Source organism: Cucurbita maxima, unplaced genomic scaffold (assembly GCF_002738345.1).
Source record: "Cucurbita maxima cultivar Rimu unplaced genomic scaffold, Cmax_1.0 Cma_Scf00018, whole genome shotgun sequence".
Taxonomy (NCBI): domain Eukaryota; kingdom Viridiplantae; phylum Streptophyta; class Magnoliopsida; order Cucurbitales; family Cucurbitaceae; genus Cucurbita; species Cucurbita maxima.
This window is the reverse complement of record NW_019272034.1, coordinates 2,255,046-2,272,756: the sequence shown is the minus strand read 5'-3', so window position 1 is coordinate 2,272,756 and position 17,711 is coordinate 2,255,046. Positions and strand designations below refer to the sequence as shown.

The 17,711-nt window shown below is 35.0% G+C and overlaps 3 protein-coding genes across 5 annotated transcripts; all 3 read right to left on the bottom strand.

Moving 5' to 3' along the window:
* Window positions 1-881: 881 nt before the first annotated feature.
* LOC111492637 (ribosome biogenesis protein WDR12 homolog) lies at window positions 882-5,572 on the bottom strand. The gene is made up of 13 exons (XM_023142016.1): window positions 5,269-5,572; window positions 5,062-5,162; window positions 4,699-4,805; window positions 4,146-4,181; window positions 3,932-4,017; window positions 3,306-3,364; window positions 3,112-3,222; window positions 2,866-2,988; window positions 2,368-2,511; window positions 1,817-1,925; window positions 1,594-1,730; window positions 1,470-1,505; window positions 882-1,378 (listed from the first exon to the last, which is right to left on the bottom strand). Exons 1-13 carry the CDS (start codon window positions 5,429-5,431, stop codon window positions 1,286-1,288), a joined length of 1,305 nt encoding a protein of 434 aa, XP_022997784.1. The 5' UTR covers window positions 5,432-5,572; the 3' UTR covers window positions 882-1,285.
* A 1,083-nt stretch (window positions 5,573-6,655) lies between these two features.
* LOC111492638 (uncharacterized hydrolase YugF-like) lies at window positions 6,656-12,730 on the bottom strand. 2 transcript variants are annotated; one of them, XM_023142017.1, is made up of 12 exons: window positions 12,707-12,730; window positions 12,348-12,598; window positions 12,028-12,247; window positions 11,314-11,408; window positions 11,119-11,216; window positions 10,966-11,015; window positions 10,672-10,767; window positions 9,076-9,165; window positions 8,405-8,497; window positions 7,995-8,090; window positions 7,469-7,534; window positions 6,656-6,909 (listed from the first exon to the last, which is right to left on the bottom strand). In XM_023142017.1, the coding sequence occupies exons 2-12, from the start codon at window positions 12,377-12,379 to the stop codon at window positions 6,781-6,783; spliced, it is 1,065 nt and encodes a 354-aa protein (XP_022997785.1). In that variant the 5' UTR covers window positions 12,380-12,598; window positions 12,707-12,730; the 3' UTR covers window positions 6,656-6,780. The 2 variants fall into 2 exon arrangements, with proteins under 2 accessions (XP_022997785.1, XP_022997786.1); XM_023142018.1 differs by having other exon boundaries at window positions 12,353-12,598; window positions 12,707-12,727.
* Window positions 12,731-15,177: 2,447 nt separating this feature from the next.
* Window positions 15,178-17,711, bottom strand: LOC111492806 (exocyst complex component EXO70E2). 2 transcript variants are annotated; one of them, XM_023142269.1, is made up of 2 exons: window positions 17,475-17,711; window positions 15,178-17,366 (listed from the first exon to the last, which is right to left on the bottom strand). In XM_023142269.1, the coding sequence occupies exon 2, from the start codon at window positions 17,250-17,252 to the stop codon at window positions 15,288-15,290; it is 1,965 nt and encodes a 654-aa protein (XP_022998037.1). In that variant the 5' UTR covers window positions 17,253-17,366; window positions 17,475-17,711; the 3' UTR covers window positions 15,178-15,287. The 2 variants fall into 2 exon arrangements, with proteins under 2 accessions (XP_022998037.1, XP_022998038.1); XM_023142270.1 differs by having other exon boundaries at window positions 17,510-17,711.

Sequence of the window (17,711 nt, the reverse complement as noted above, 5' to 3'; positions counted from 1 at the left end):
TATAAAATTCATATAACATAATATAAGTAAATAAAAAAAATGGTAATTGAAAATTTAAAAAATTAAAAAATAATTTTGATTTGTGGTTCCCAAATTAGTGGGTTTGGAATTTTGTAAAAAGTCAAAGCAATAATCGGCTATCCGTCAGGGTAGTAATTGCAATCCACTTATTTTAACTTTTCTCGGGTCCTGACTGTGTGTGTAAGCTATTCTTGTGCTCCATTTTAGATTTCCTGTAATCTAATTTTTTAATTTAAATTCAAATTTACTATATTCAAATCTAATTAAATTCCTTTTTATTATTATTCATAAGGATTATTAGGGTTTTGTTATTACAAAATTTTACAATTTTTTTATTTATTTAATATTGCTATATATGAATGAGATATTGAAAATTATGTTTTTATTCGATAAAAATTCACAAAACCCGAACCACATCTCTGTATTGGATTTAAAATAAAATCCAACCGTTCTAAATGGGAAAAATGAGTCAAGTTTCGGTGGACATGATTGAAAGTTTTGTTATCAAAGGCGATTGTGAATATTCATATAGTTTTATTTTATGTTTAGCTACATCACTTTCCCAAGGCAAAAGAACAAGACCAAGACCATAACTATACAAAGAGTGAGGCACCTACGCCCACAATCAAAACTAATATGCTCTCACCAGAGTTCAAGTTTCGTATCACTACCATACCTAATATAACATAATAGCCCTAATTCACCATTAGCATATATTATCTACTTTGGCCTAGTATATATCACGGTTTTAAAATATGTATATTAGGAAAAGGTTTCCAAAACCTTATAAGAAATGCTTCACTCCTTCACCAACCGACGTGGGATCTCAAAGTAATATACTTAATATAAATTTTATCACGGATGTACAAATTTTGGATCAAATATATCACTAATTAACAAAACTAATCATGTTTGCATCCAGACTCCAGGAATTACAAGGGTAACTCAAAAAAAAAAAAAAAAAATCAATTATAAATAAGAAGCCGATATCAGGTTTTCACTCAGCCCATTAGCGAGCTCTCTTCAAAAGGATAAAAGTTTGGTTTGGTTTTACAACTAAACGGACCAAAAATGTGAAATTTACTATTTCTACTCCAGAGCCTCTGGCACCAGCTCTACCGAAGAAGACTAAAAGGAAAACAGACCTGAAAGAAAGACTCGAAGAAACAAGGTGGGGCAAGGACTGCAGCATCAGAGCCTTTCTAGTCGGTCACAATTAAGGTGGTCGTTTTGATCGATATCTTTACCAGAACAGCTTTCTGCCTTACGACACGCAAATTCCCAACGAGATGCGTAGTTTAGAGTCTGCCCCACCACTGACAACACTGTCACCTTTCCACCAATCAGCAGACAGTACCTGAATTTTGCAAAATATCAACATTGTAGAAAAACAATGAACCAAGGCTGCAAAGGGCAAAGGCTACATGGCTAAGGAAAAGAATGGGTACCTTGTCTTTGTGAGAGTCAATTACAGCTAAAGGCCACTGTAAGATGAACAAAACAATATTTCTAGTGAGGCGTGATGCATTTACAATTCAGAACAAACGGTAGAAAGCAAGAATATTCGAGTACCGCAGTTCTTAGATCCCACAGCCTAACTTTCCCATCATAAGATGCAGACAGCAAATGGAAACTAGATTTATCGTGCCACTTGCAAGATGAAATCCAGGATTTATGGGACAGGAATTGAAAGATAGGAGAAGATGTTCCTAAACGGGGAAAAAAAGCAATATTAGAAACAGAAGTGTTTTAGAGGGAAATCTCTTTGCAGCCCTTTTTTCCTATTCCCATATACCTGGCTTACGAGGATCCCATATCCTAACGGTGGGGTCTGAGCCACCAGCAGCGATGAGAGTGGAACCTTCACCTCCAACGTCAAGGCAGTTGAGTGCCTTACCACAAAACTACCAATGAAGATAACTTTTTATGAACGAATTTATCTTTCATTAAGATAATATGAGAACATAAGCCATTCAGAGAAGAGGAACCTTGGCGCTAACTTTACGCTCAAATGCTGCTTCATTGGGTAGGTAAAAACTAATAACATGCTCATAAATGGAGATTTTTCAAGTGTCAAATATTCTTTACTACTACTTATAGTTTTAAATTTCACATTATCAAAGCAAACAAAATGTTGAAGTTCTTTCGCTCAGAGATCAAGCTTTTTCAGACCATATTTCCATAAAACCTGGTTTCTAAAGAAAATTGCATGAAAATGGCGAATGTATATCGTCTTATGAATGCCCACCTCATATATTTTGAACAAAAACTTTAAAAAGTCAAAAGTAAAGTTTACTTCACTAACACTAGCACAAAGAGAAACATAGAGAGAGTTGGGAGACGTACAATATTAAACAAATCTTTGCCTGTCTCGACATCCCATCTTCTTATAGAATGGTCCCACGATGCTGAATAAATTTCTCCATGCTGCGGCCACACAACTGCTGACACACATTGTGTATGGCCAACAAGTGTAGCAACAGAGTCCCCCTGTTAGATATAGAACAAAATTAAATGCAGAAGATAAAAATTGGTTAGAAATAACAGAGAATTATTTTTCGTAAAGGTATGGAAAGAGGCAACTCAAATTAGTCAAGGGGGAGGGGGGGGGTTAGAATTCTAGTCACAAAGTGACTCGACCTATGACCATTCAACGAACTTAAATATTTAACTAGTATAGAGGCATTCCTTATGCTTAGTTCATGACCAAAATCTTCATTTTCCATCATCCCCTTGAAACTGAAGCTTCACAGTAACATGTTCTCCAGTGGTAGACTAATATGGTGTCGTGCAACATGATGTCTAGCCAAATTAACTTGAAAGAAAACAAAAACTACGTTTTACCTCTAACTGAGATTCTTCAACCTGGTCATTCTTTCTTCTCTTTTTAATGGAGACGTTGCCTTCAAAATGAGTTTCATCCGTTTGCCATAAATTGATTGTGCAATCCCAAGAACCTGAACAGATCTAAATTACATAATAAAAAGATCCAAGTATTATGAGCTAGAGATGCAAGTAGACAGTTGTAACTCACTTTTTACTTGGAAGAAATGAAAAAAATACAGAACAGCTAAAAGAATGAGATTATACCAGGTCTCCAGATTTCTGTGATGCAACACTTTGTACAGACAATCTATGTCCTTTCAATATTTTGAATGGCCTTATCTTGGTAGGGTTGCTATCCCTATCGTCTTTTGAATACTTCAAGAGGAAACAACAAAAAAATTGTTTTTAATTATCAATGACATCAGTCCAACTTTAAAGCAGTACTTTCTCAAAGTTACCTTCCACAGCCTAAGTGTTTGATCCTTCGACGCAGTGGCAAGAGTGACACTAGCTGCTTCTGTATTAGCATGGGCAAGAATTAATAAAACAAACATAGAGACTAGACTAGAGAGTGGAATAAGAATTGAAAATAGAAATATCAATTGAAATTTAAACTTGAATTAGATCACCACATTTTACTAAAATAATACAATATAATAAATTAGAAAAAGAGTGGCATTTTACGGGAAAATCAGAGATAGTTCAGAGCCACAAGTTCTTAGAACCATAGATTAACTGTCTCTAAAATGGATAGGATCTAGATAATACACGGCAAACACCACCGCATGCACAAGAAAATAGAAATCCAGACAAAAGGAATTCTAGCACTTTCAGAGGAGAAAACTTGAGTTAAAGAACCTTGGAACGTTGAAGTGCTTCAGCATGTACAACAAATTTTGAATCAAAATTTCTCACACAAAAGTGAATCAAAATTTCCAATATATTAACACACAACATTCTGACACCAGGTGTTAACAAGAAATAACGATAAGTTTGATATAGAAAACAATTAAAAGTTAAAACAACTGGCAAAGCATTGTTCAGCGTGGATCAGGTTGTAAGAGCTAACAATTTAAGTAAATACCTTCAGGATTAACAACACAAACAGAAGATATTGCGTCCTTGTGACCTTCAAGAATATGTGTACACAATCCTGAAGATTCCCAAACCCTAAGAAACAATCGTAGAAGCTTTTAGCTAACATAACAATCCAATTCATGAAACAATAGTAGCAAAGGCTGCTCAATTCATGGGTTTCTTCAAGTACTAAAAAAATATTACAAAAAATTACAGATTACCTTCCTAAGCCATCATAACAACCTGTCAAAATAAACCTACAAAATACGAGTGAGTAGAAGTTCAGATTGTATGTATATAAGTACATATAATATTAAATTAATTCTTTTAATAAGACGTGTCTACAAACTAATTTGAATCCTAATTGTAACGATACAGCAGTAACAGTTCAATGATTGTGTATGTAAGCTGTTACTACTGAAAAAAAGATTCAACACAAACAAATAACACATAGTATGCACATTCAATAAATTACACTATGATGTGCTACATGCAGCGATAAAATACACCAGCTTAGGACAAAAATGGCTCATTGCGTTAGTCTTTATCTTTATTTAACACTTGGACAGACTAATCCAAGAGGTGGAAAATAAATTGACGTCAGTCATTACCACTAAACAGAGATGTGAACAATAAATCTTCAGAACTCGAAAGAATTTTAAATTGAAGCATGGTTACTGAACTTAAAAAAATGGATATGCAAGTAACAATGAGAATCATGTATCATCTAGAGTATTACAATTAACAAAGTAGATATTGCATCCACATGCTTACCCGGAATGAGACCCATCAACTGCACTGACCCAGTCATCGTGAACAGAAGGCTCTTCCTCCCTTCGGGGGACAACAGCCTTAATGTACTCAATTTCCAACACTTTTTCCTATTTTATGCCCAAATAAAAGGTCAGGAAGGTCAGTGAAATATGAAAGTTGAACGAAAAAGAGAGGCTGATGAAGGCTATCAATCATAACAAATCATAACTCAAACTCGGGTTAGATTACGTCTTCAACATAACATATTCCATATAAACAAACTTATATTCTAAGAGTTCAAAAGTTCTTTTATTTCCTTTTCATACAACTTAGGAACTAAGCAATGATAAAAATACGAGTCGCCCGAAACAGTTAAATTCTCACTGCCGATATGCCCTTGGCAAGAAGGAATTGCTCCAACGACATTCTAACAAACTCGCCATCAATTAGAAAATCGAAAGGTTCGGCTTCCCACTCAGGATTCCCTATAGAGAAATTTAAACCAAAGGAGTAAATATAAAGCAAAGAAACGAAGTTCAAATCAAACAGCGAATAACCAGACGACATAGCAGAAAAGATTATAGAACATACCAGCTAAAAGAAGATTGTTAACAACGGTGGAAAGACCCAGTCTGGTTAGGTTAGAGGGAATGGCAATGGCGTTCGTCGGAACTCTGCAAGGAGCCATAAGTTTCGTGATAAAGCGCACTTGAATTCGACGAGAGCTGTCTTCCGAAACCCCATCCATATCCATCGCTACCTCTGCGAATTCAAAATCCAAAAACCGAAGCAAGAAACGTAGAGAGCAGAATCCCGAGTTGCAGAGGTTGAGAAGCAAGAGTTCACAGACAAGATGCTACGAAGTATGGACTTCGTTCAAAAACCCTACTTTCCAAACCTAGGGGTTTTTCATTTATTGTTTTCAATTTCAAGAAAAGAAAACTCCGGTTGGACCGGCACCGGTTCAACTTTTATCTTCATTTTTTTGGGTTAAAAAAATTCATTTCAATAAATTTTAAAATTAGTTTCTACCGATTTAATATTTATCGAAATTAGTGACAGTGTGTGAACACATTTTCGAGATAAAATTAAATATATACTGATTTTTGTGTAAAGAAAAATTAACAATAAATTAATTGTAGAGACTAATTTCAAGTATTATTTAAAATGCAATGGTCAAATTTATACATTTGGAAAAATACACAAATTACAAAATGTGTAGTTTTTAAACTTCTTTTAATTGTATCATTTTTTTTTTTTAACTTTTTGTATTTAATATAATTAAATCAAAAGAGATGTATTTTTTGGGTAATTTTTATGAATGATTATCATGTAAAATGCTGTAAATGTCTCTTATAAAACTAATAACTAAAACATATATATATATATATATATATATATATATATAATTAAATTAAAAGTGGAATGCCCATTGAAAAAAGAAACTAAATACGAAGGAGTAAATTACTCATTTACAAAAATAACTTCATCCGAATGCTATTTGGATAAATGAATTTGAGTATCGAAGTTTTGGTTATTGTGATCTCTTGCTTGCGGTGAACTTGGTAGTAGCATAGGTCAATCTCCGGACTGTTTTTTCAAGGCCTGAACTTGATTCTCACTCACTCCCAGTAGTCTTTGTAATTCACTTGAAAAGTAGTCTATCTTTAAGCTTCCTAATCAACATGTTATACGTCTATCTAAGAAATTTTTACGACACCACTTTTCAAAAGGGATGCATCTATTGAAGAGAAGCATTACAACGACTACCTATATAAGTTATCCAATCAATCATCTACGAGTGCGTCTTTCAAACAAACACACTCCAATCAACCCAACAAATTTACTCCTCTTTCTGTAATTAGTTTTAGGCCAGCCCCTTTTTATACCAAGTACTGTAAAACACTACCACTTTTCTAAATAACCCTTAATTTACCCACTACAAAAGAAGTGGAGAAATTTTAGGTGAAAGAGGTTATAATCAATTAATTGTAGTTTTTCTAAAGATTATGTACAATAGTTCTCATGACTAATCTTATAAAATAAGATAATATGTGTATATATATGTGTATATATATATATATATATATAGATGGTGAATTCCTAGCAGGAATCATGAAATACAAACTCTGTAACAAGCTTTGAAACAGAAGCAGGACTGTCAACATGGGGCAGATGACCACTGTCTGTTATTATTCGCATTATTGCATTTGGTAGTTCACAGTGCAGCCTCTGCAAAACCAAACAACAATATCACTGTTTAAGCACATTTTGTCGGCAAGAACAGTCCACGAATTGTTATTTTGACAAGCAAACAGTTTAAGAAAAAGGAAAACAATACCCTACCGACGTGGCTTCAAATACTCATTTATGTAGTCATCTATTCATAGAAGAAAATTTTAAAAGGAAATAAATGTCTTTTTCTGTGTTAAGCTTCTAATAAATAACTTATAGAACATTCACAAGGACTAAATTGGATTTTTGTATGAAGTTCAGGAAAAAAAAAAAAAAAGGAGAAAACAAGAAGGTTTGAAAGTTCAAGAACCATGAAATGAAAAGCTTAGCAATTTAACAGAATAGATGGTTTCTGTAACAACTCAAGCCCTCCGCTAGCAGATATTGTCCATCTTTGGGATTTCCCTTTCGAATTTCCCTTCAAAGTTATTTAAACACGTATGCTAAGAAGAGGTTTCCACACCCTTATAAAGAATGTTTTGTTCCCCTCTTCAACCAATGTTTGTTTCCTATCTTATTTATAGATTTTAAGTTCATGAGTAAAATCAAAACTCACCACTGCATCTTTATAGCGAATAATTCTGTCATCTTCGCCTGCAATGATGAGTGCTCTGTGCTTGACCTGTTGATTAAGTACAGAGAACAATGTAAATATAACGTTGTCATACAGCAGGGACACGAACTATCTATCATCTGAGCCTATACAAAATATAATATTTGAGAAATTATTCACTTTTTAACCATGATGTTTCATTTCAACTCAAGAATCCCAAACCACTGTGGTCGCAGGTTCAGTTAAGATTTCTAGATTATGTTTAGGAGTAGGTTTGAAAGGAAAACGAATAATACTAATCAAGTAGGCAGCTAAACACCATGAAAAAATTACCCAACATGGTCCTACTATTTCTGATTTGGCCCTTCATTATCCAAAAACCAAGGTTAATGTAAATCATTGGAAATACTGATGGAAAAGTTGAATTTAATTTCTCAGAATATTTCAGCAAATGAAACTCAGATCTATTAAAAAGAGATCCAAAAAATGAGTTAAAATCCAGCTTCGTAATGGCTATTTATGGATATACCTGTTTAATCAGAGAAATTACATTGTAGCCTCCACTGTACATAAAATTAACAGTTGCATCTTCCCACCAAGGCAATAGACAATGTAAACGGCCAACCTAATCCGTACAATAACAATATTGTAAGTAGATTGGCATGTCATCACACACTAACTAAACAAGATAGGAAATCTGCAGCTAAACAAGAAATATCTCACTTTCATATTTATGACAAATACATTTTGTTAAGGTCAAGAAGGATTTGATGGAATTGAAAATACTTGAGTTATAAACGAAAAGATTAAAAAACGACGGCAGGGAAAAGAAAGAGACCATCCATCAGCCAAAGAAGTGTCTGAGATTGTAGGTTAATGCCTTATTTAATGGCATATTTAAAAACAATCTTATACAGGAAGGATACAAGAGAAACTTACATTCGTCCATTCTAAATTTCGAGCAAGTGAAAGTTCATTGAAGGTTAGCTTATTTGCTAAGAGGCGCAACGGGATGCTTTTCAACAAAGAAACCTGATATACAATTCGTTAAAAAGTACCTGTCAGCGCTATACAAGCTTCGGGGCCTGTCATCATGACAGACATTTCCTAAAATCAAGCACTTAAATCTTATTTGAAGAGTAAAGAAAGTCAAATCTGCATACGTAGTTTACTTCGTTAATAACTCCTCAAGTATATTAAATCACATGTTAGGCGGAAATTTAAATCTACAAATCTCCTAGAGAAAATTCGGATGCCTTAACCACATAGATATCCTAGTTGGCAAAAACAAAAAATAAAAGGTTATGGAAAGAGTTTATGTCATGGCGTTTCTTTTTCTAGCATTGAATTCACAAGCTTGAAAGTATTATTGCACATGAGAAGTGTTTAGTAAAACAAAAATTTAACAAGATAACGCAGTACAGAGTAAACAATTTTGTTAGGAAGGCAATAAAAGCTTAAAAACGTTGTTGACTCAGCCAATTTATCATATCTTCCAAAAGTAGTTTAAAATTGTTAAATCGTAATCTGTAAAAGTAATGAAGTTTACAAGAAAAGAAATGGCAAATTAATTACTGGCATGCACTACGTTATGTGCCATGGAGACCTACCCCAGCATATGCTACCACTTTCGGCAGCTTTGTAGGATGCCCAGTGCAGTTGCTATACACACAAGCATTGATCAAAACCAGCTTTTCCACCTGTGAAACAGTCATTAAAAAAATTTTACCACTAAAACCTGACAGACATCGTCTAGAACCGTAAAGAACATTAAAAAAAATAAAAAGTAGAAGATGGAACAAAATTAAGAGCCTGGAAGATGATTCCGGGTCTAGAATTTCCAGGCTGCAAGGACCTTTGTTTCTATAAGTTTGATGCCTTTGTTTCACATAAAATTTTAATGAGATAATTTGGTAAGTATATATTATCAAGATCAATTAGAAAGCACCCTGAAGGATGGTGCTATGTATAAATTTTCAATTCTAAACATCCACCTGTTGTAAACTAGAAATTAAATTGACCAATGACATTGCAATATGGCATGGTAGGCTGATGAGGCAATATGTATGGCAGCAAACTCAATCGCTATGACCAGCAGGCGACACATGGAAGAGCTGTATTAAAAAAAGCGCTAGTTTTAGGCCCTATGCTCGCACATCACATCTGATACATGCACCCCCTTTGTTACTTCCAGACATGCTCGTGACTCAAATGTGAAAACTCCGCGTAAGAGTTTTTCCACTTCCAGACATGCTTGAGACACATGTGAAACCTCCATGCAAGAGTTTTTCCACTTCTAGACAAGCTTTTGGCTCGCATGCGCAACGTCCACGAAAGGTTGTTTCTCTTTTAGACACTCCAGATCCAAATCCCTTTCTAGAATGGTTTTCCGTTTTTCCCCTTAATTTCCCACAATTTATCTCCTCCCTTGGATCTGTTAACCTCGATCCAGTGGTCAGAGTTAACCCAACCTTACCAGCCAACCTTCTCCTCCAAATCCTTTTTTACTCGCTCTCTTCTCTAAATAAAATTCCCCATACCCTATTCCTCAACTTCAATTTCCTTATTATTTTTGTGAGAGAACTTTATAGCGAGTATTTTGAAATTGGTTTTTTGTGAAATACTTGCCAGTCTGTGTCTGGAGGTTTTTGAAATTTCTTTCTTCTTGTTGGTTTGAACTTGTAACGAGGTGTGTCTAGAAAGGAAATTGATGGGATTGAGAACTAACACAGAAAAGAACTGGAATTTCTTTTCAGCCTGAAAAGAAAGCAGAAGAAAAAAGGTTTTGTACGTTTTGATTCTCACTGGCAAGAGGAGTGTTACAGACTTATAGTGAACTTCTTGAGGAAAAGCCTAACGGACATAGGCTTCATTATAAGTCGAACCACTATCTGTTGGAACTTGTATAATGGTATCGAGTTCTCAGAATAAAAAAAAACATATCAGAACACAGTATCCTTCATCTCATACATAATCAAAATAAAAGAGTTGCAATATAGAGCAATGATAATAAGTGATATCCAACAGTTCATTGGCGATAATAACACAGTTTCCTTCATTTCTTACACATCTAAGGATAAAGTAATCATGTGATATGAGAGCTAATCATGTGATATGAGAGCTCGAACTACATTGTTCACATTCTTCATGCACAAATTCTCAGTATACTTGCATTACTCTAGGCTAGATAGAAAATAAATACTTACAGCTTCCGGATGATTAACTGCAAAGTCAAGTGCAACAGCTGCACCAAGGCTTGGTCCAACTAACACCATTGGCCTCTTGATGTAGGACTTCCAAAACTAAAACCCAAATTAAAATTTAATTATAGTCCAAAACTACTGTTGTGAATCCAAGCCATTACATCAACAAATAAAACTTCACAAAGAATGATCATTCTCCAAGTTTCAAGCACTTTTCAGACGTAAGAACACATGAGTAAATCGAGACCCCATTAATCCTTATAAACAAAGCAATGTGAAGAAGGTAAAGTGATTAACCTGGTACAGATGAGAGCGCTTCGTTTGCACATTACATGGAGGAAGACTATCTAGTATACATTAGTATAATCAGGAAACATATAAGCGTGAGAAACGTTTTTAGAGTTTATAAAATACAATTAGGAAGCAGAAAATATAAACAAATGAACTCACCCAAGTCAGAAAAGCCCCATCCAAGAACATCAACAGCCCACGTTTCTAGTCCAGCCTCTTCAAGAAGAGGAAACGCATAACTCCATTCCAAACAAGAACTGTGTGATAAAAAGCAATGAACACATACCACGTTAAATGGAAACAGTACATATTTAAAAAATTAATAGAACAAATCTTGATGATTCCAATACAGACCTGTCAAAGCAATGGAGTAGAACCACTGGACTCTTCTTGCTTCTTATTACTGGTTTAACACAGCTGCTCATAAGGCGAGTTTCTGATAATGTGATCTGAAAAAAGGGACAAGTAGTATAAAGGATCATAGTGCAAATAATCTTCAATGAAGACGAGAAGAGACACAGTGGGTGGGGAAAGAAATCCACCCATCTCCAAATCTCTCGCAATGGATTCCCAACGTACAATGGCGAAGTGAATTCGAGTCCAGTTTCTAAGCAGTAGAAATCACATTGTAAACGAATCTTATAGCTCGATTCCTTCTCAGACGCTGACAAGAAAGTAAGCACGCAGTATACACGAGAAAGGCGATTATCACGACGAGAAATTCCGTGGTTGTTTTTGGTTTAATACTACAGGAAATAGACGTTGTTCGAAAATCACAAAGATCAAATCAAGAGAGGAAAAAATAAGCCCGCGAGAGAGACGTCTCTAACAAGAACAATGATCGTCACAGTGCTTTACCATACTTCAATTTCATCTTCAAACCACTCGATAAAAAAAAGGCAGACAAAACCAAAACAATTCAAGACGAAGAAGAAACCGAATAAGACACAGAAGAAGCAGAAACTAGGAGAAACAAAAGCAAACTCCTCTGTGTAAGATCAATGCACCATTGATTTCATCCAATAAAACACAAGAAGAGAAAGAATAGTGAGAGAGAAAGCGTTCTACCGGTAGCCTCTCGATTTTGCGAGCCATGGTTCTAGCAAATGGATCTTTGATTTTACCGACCTCTTTAGGAAGAAACGAAGGGAAACCACCACAGTTTCCATCAGATAAAACATCTACAATTCCAAGACCTTCACATTTCGCGGACATTGGCGTTCTCGTAAGCTGGTGAAGCGCCAATGAGGGGAACCCCCACTTCAAAATCATGGTTCGACGACTAAAACTGAAGAATGAAAGCCAGAAATAAAGATTGCATCAACATCACTAAAAAAAAAGGGCACCATGGAAGTAAAATGAAGAAGAAGAAGAAGACAAAGTCAGACTGTACGCTGCGTTGGCGCTTGATTTCGACCATACACGAGCTAGAGTTGCGTCAGCTTAGTTCTTCTTCTGCGTCTGTAACCGTTTTTGGGAACTTGAGCTGCTAAATAAAAAAGGCAATTCAAAGCTTCTGCAAACTGCTTCCACTGAACGGCCATGAACGAGTAAACAACATGGTTGCAGATTAATTAAGGTGGCAGAAATGGCAATGAACAACGCCCTGGTTTCGGTTTGATCTTAATGAATCGTTGTTCTTTTTAGAAGATGAAAGATTCTCACGCAATATTGTGCACTCTGAGCATACCATGACTCATACCTATGAAAGAGAGAGTATTCAACTTGGGAACTTTTATCATCCAACCGTTCTAAGGGAAAGATTATACAATCATTTTTAGAATATATTTCGTGGCCTTGTTTCTGATTTTTTTCAAAAAGAATATATTTCGTGGCCTTGTTTCTTATTTTTTTCAAAAAATTCTAAAAATAATAGTATCACACGACTCTCCACAATGGTATGATATTGTCCACTTTGAGTATAAGCTCTCATGGCTTTGCTTTGGGCTTCCCAAAAGGCCTCATACCAATGGAGTTAGTATTCCTCACTTATAAACCCATGATCATTCCCTAAATTAGCCGATGTGGGACTTTCATCATCCAACATCCCTTATTGTATTCATAATCTTATGAAAGAAAAATAAAAAAATAAAATTGTGTAAGTTATGATCAAAAGTGTATCAGTATATTTTTTGCTTTTATTTTTATGAAATATAATTGTACTTTTATTAATTACCATTTAAATCTTGATCGTTATTATTTTTTAAATAATTTAAATAATGAATATTATTCTTATTATTAATGATAAAAAAAATTTAAAAATTATTAATAAAAGTCAATAATTTTATCTTTATTGACCCCTAAAAAAAATTATATTAGAAAATTACACCTACCATATTTAAAGGTGGATAATTCAAGTTGAATGAATATTCGAGATTTATGTCGATTAAAAATAAATATTTATTACTTATACTAAAATATCATTTAAGTACATTATCTAAATACATTAAGCTTCGATGATAATATTAATAATATGCATTAAGTTTTTTTAATTTTTAAATTATTAATTTTGAAAATAATATTTAATGTCTACCTACTAAATTTTAATGCTAAATCTTTAAATAAACGTGAAACATCCAAACAAAAAATAATATTTTTTATTTCTCTTTCACTCAAAACGTCTATTTTCGTATTTACTAAAATTATATTGTCAGAGAAAATAATTTTTCTCTCTTATAAAAAAAAAAAAAAAAATCTCTGAGAATAATATTATTTTTGGAAAAAAAAAATATATTTTCCTCGTTCGAGACACCTTTATGAGATTAGCAAACTTAGTGATATATTTTTTACTTTCACTATTATTATTGTGTAAATTAATTAGTATTATTATATTGATTTTCTATGGATATTATTTGTTATATTTTTCTAATTATAAATTTAATTCCTACCTTTTTTATAAAAAAAAAAATCGAATTTTGTAATTTTACACGTTAAAATTCGTTTTTATAATATGATACTATGAATTATAGAAATAAAATTTTAATTTTTAAAAATATAAAGCTTAAATATAATTTTTATTCATAAACTTTAATTTATTTAAGAAAGCTCAAAATAGGTTATAATTAAAAGGACCACATTGAAGTATAATTTGGACTATCATTATTAAATTCATTGATGTAAAGTTCCAACAAACAAAGGTGTCGTGTTGTGTGTGAAGACGGTTCCACTTTCATTTTGAAGGTGGAAAATGTGATTTTTTATTTTATTTTTTGAAATTATCGAGATAATTAATAATCGATCGGACCTTCGATTGGACTACATTATGATTCTTGTTTCAATGGATTTTTTTTAGTTAATATTTCTCTCTTCCCTCCAACGTACTTTGTTACCACCATCGTTTTTCTCCCTCCGTTCCTCGTTGCTGCTCTCTCTTTAAATTTGGAACGAAGAGGCATTTCAACTTCTTCCGCAATCACTTCCCTCTTTACAACTAGTTTTGGATGAAACGGACGGTACTTTCAAGGTGTTTCAAAAATACTTCTCTAACTTGTTGTTGCATCAATCTTTACAAAACTTCAATCTAACTTGTTGTTGTTCGACTTCCTTCAACTGTTTACCATTTTTAATAGAAAAATAGTGTTGTTGCATCAATCGAATGCCTCTTCAAATCTAGAGTGAAGAGACTCTTTAACATTTTCATTTCAAGTTTGGAATGTAACGATCTGATTTTTAAAATAGTTTACTAAAATTATTCTCTCGTGCATGCTAAGGTCAAATATCCAAAAAAATCTGAAAAATCATTATTAAATAGCTTAAACTATATAAAACAAGTGACATGATATAACTGATCATGCATTTTTCATATAAGTATTTGTTAGGAATCACGAACCTCCGGAATGATATGATATTGTCCACTTTGAGCATAAGCTGTCATGACTTTATTTTTTGTTTCTCAAAATGTCTCGTACCAATGAAGATACCATTAATTACAAATCCACTTTTAAAGAAAACCCAGCAAATCAAGATGATAACGTTGGATTGGATCAAACACAACGGTACACAACGGTACGACGTCGTTTGAGCTGGACCAGCCGGTTCAAAGTATTAAAGGCCGGTGGAACTCGAAGTCAACGAGATTCCGAAAACATTGACCTGGAAAGCCCATTTTGACCCATTAATGACTACTGAATTTACTTTTATACCCCCAACTTTCTTTCGGGCTTTTTCATTCATTTTTAAATCGTGTACATAATCATAAATTTAATTTTAAAAAAGAAATTATATAGAATTAATTTTATTCCAATAATAAAATAAAACCAAAAATTAAAAGGATGAATCTGTTGAGAAACAGTTAAAGGGTAGAGTGAATACAAAGAAGTTGGGAATGATCATCTCCGGTTGGTGTTGGCCAGTGATTTTGGAGATCCCTCAAACAGATCAAGAAGGAATCCCTCCAAATCATCTGGAGTGTACTTGATCAGCTTGTCACTTACATGATTATTACATCTTCCAAAGAATGCTCGGTACGCCGGGATCACTTGGAGCGACGTCGAGATTCTCAGGTCGTCTCGAAGCCGAGAGTCGTGAATGATCCATGACGTTTGAGTTTTGTAGATCTCTTCGAACGCGACATTGAAGCTACGCAGCCTCTCTTTCAGCACGTTTCTCGACACTGAATTAGAACCCGGATGTTGAACCCCGTCCTCCATAAGGTATAACACTATTGAATTCCAACTCGCCCTCTTGTAGTTTAATACATGCTGCTGGAAGTTCATGTAACGTTTTCGAACCCAATCCTCCCCGAATATCTGGCTAAGTTCCGAACCTCGAACCTTTTGAGCCATGTAATGTATATTGTTCATCAGAAAGAAGTGCTGTAGAGCTGGATCTTTGTATTGCTTCGACTTCTCTTCGAGGTTACTCTCTAGAATTGTTGCAACCAACCGAAAATGGCGAGCCATCGGAGAGAACTCGCCTTCTTTTTCTTCTTCTCGACTTGGATTCTCAGAGGACGATGGTGAATTAGGATATACATCTTCACCGTCTCCGAGGAGCACATTGAGGGAGTTGCCATAGTCGGTAAGAATCAGAAGGTAATTCATGACATATTTCGTTAGATGATGGATGCCACCACCTGCAAATGCATTCGGCGATGTGTTTGCTGCAATAGCTTTCCCGAACTCGAGGAATGTCGCTGTAACGGATTTACCTAAACTATTTAGAACATCATGATATTCAATTCTAACAAAATATCCAACACCACCGCAGTATAATGTATCGATGTCGGAGAGATGCTCTCCGACAACCTCGTACATTTCAAGTATACGATTCAGTTTTTCGGGCGGATGAGGACCTATAGCCATGGCCTCGCCGAAGTTCAGAAGCTGCAGCATTGATGCCTTCGATGATTCGACAAAACAACTCAAACTAACCAATCCTTCATCCCCAAAAACTTGATCACAAAGGAATTTTTCACTCGCTAAATAGACTCGCACGAATCGCTTCATCGCTCGGTTCCATTTCCTGATCTTCGAGTTCAACGTAACCCAATCCATTTTCAGCACATCCTCAATACTCATTTTCTCCATTTCAAGCATCGATAAGCACTCGTTTAAAGCCTCTCGACGAAGATGATTATAAGCTTGAATACACTCCTGATCATAACCAGCCTTGAACATAACATTAGCAATACCTCTAAGCTCAATAACCGCATCCGAATTGACCAAATCAATGATCGAATTCTCCAACGTTCTCCCAACGCTACAACTCCGAACTGAACTCTCAAAAGATTCATCTCGATATAAACTCGTCGATCCCTCCTCCACAGAATCTTCCGTTACATGGGACGACACACTCTCAGGCTCATATTCAAGGCTACTCTTAGCAAGCAAATGCCTAAACTCTTCCTCAAGCCTCGCCATAGCCGTTTGAAGAACATCGTGCGCCTTCCTCGAAAGTTCATAACCGTGTTCATCCTCAAAACACAAACTCTCTAGCTTCCCAACCAACTCCCAGGCATCATCAGCAGCATTCAGATACTCGCACGCATCGTTCGGGAAAGCCGAATCCCAAATCATAGACTGATCAGCCTCCCATCCCATGATTTTCTTCTGCACTACATTGAGCCTACTCTCAATCTCTTCAACAAGCCCAACATCCCTCTCTTTGGTCACTCCAATTTGATGATTTTGTGTGGTTATTAATGATAACTTTGAGCAAAGATCAACCATAACGCTCTTGGTATCATCTGAAAGGCTTATATTTGAACTCAAAGCCTTAATAATGCAATTAGCTGCAGCAATTAGCCGCTCCTCTACTCCTAAATCCGAACCCATAAACTCACAGTCCCCCATATGCCAGAAATCAACAACAAACAGAGCCCAACAACAACAAGCAGTATCAACAAAGAAATGGACACCAAAAACAAAAGGCTTCAACCAATTCCGCTCCAAACAGAGTGAAAACTCCTGCAGAAACCAAATTAGAAGAGGGTTTTTGAGGAACAATATCAAAGTTCAAGCAATCAACTAATAAATCAGCTAATCGATTCAGAGAAGATCTAGAACGAAACAAACCCTGAAGTTCGGGGAGAACAAGGAAGTGTACGAACCTCGGAATCTGCAAATCTGAGAGAGATGAAGCTCCAACAATGGCGGCTAAGTTTCCTCTCCTCGAATTCGAAGCTTTTTTGTTCTGGGTGTTCGGATTTTAAAGCTTTTTGGGGTTCTTTTTTCGCTTTTTTGCAGGAAAATACTCAAGAATTTCGATGGATCTTCCGTCGAAGGACGTGGGGTGGAATATAAAAGTGATGG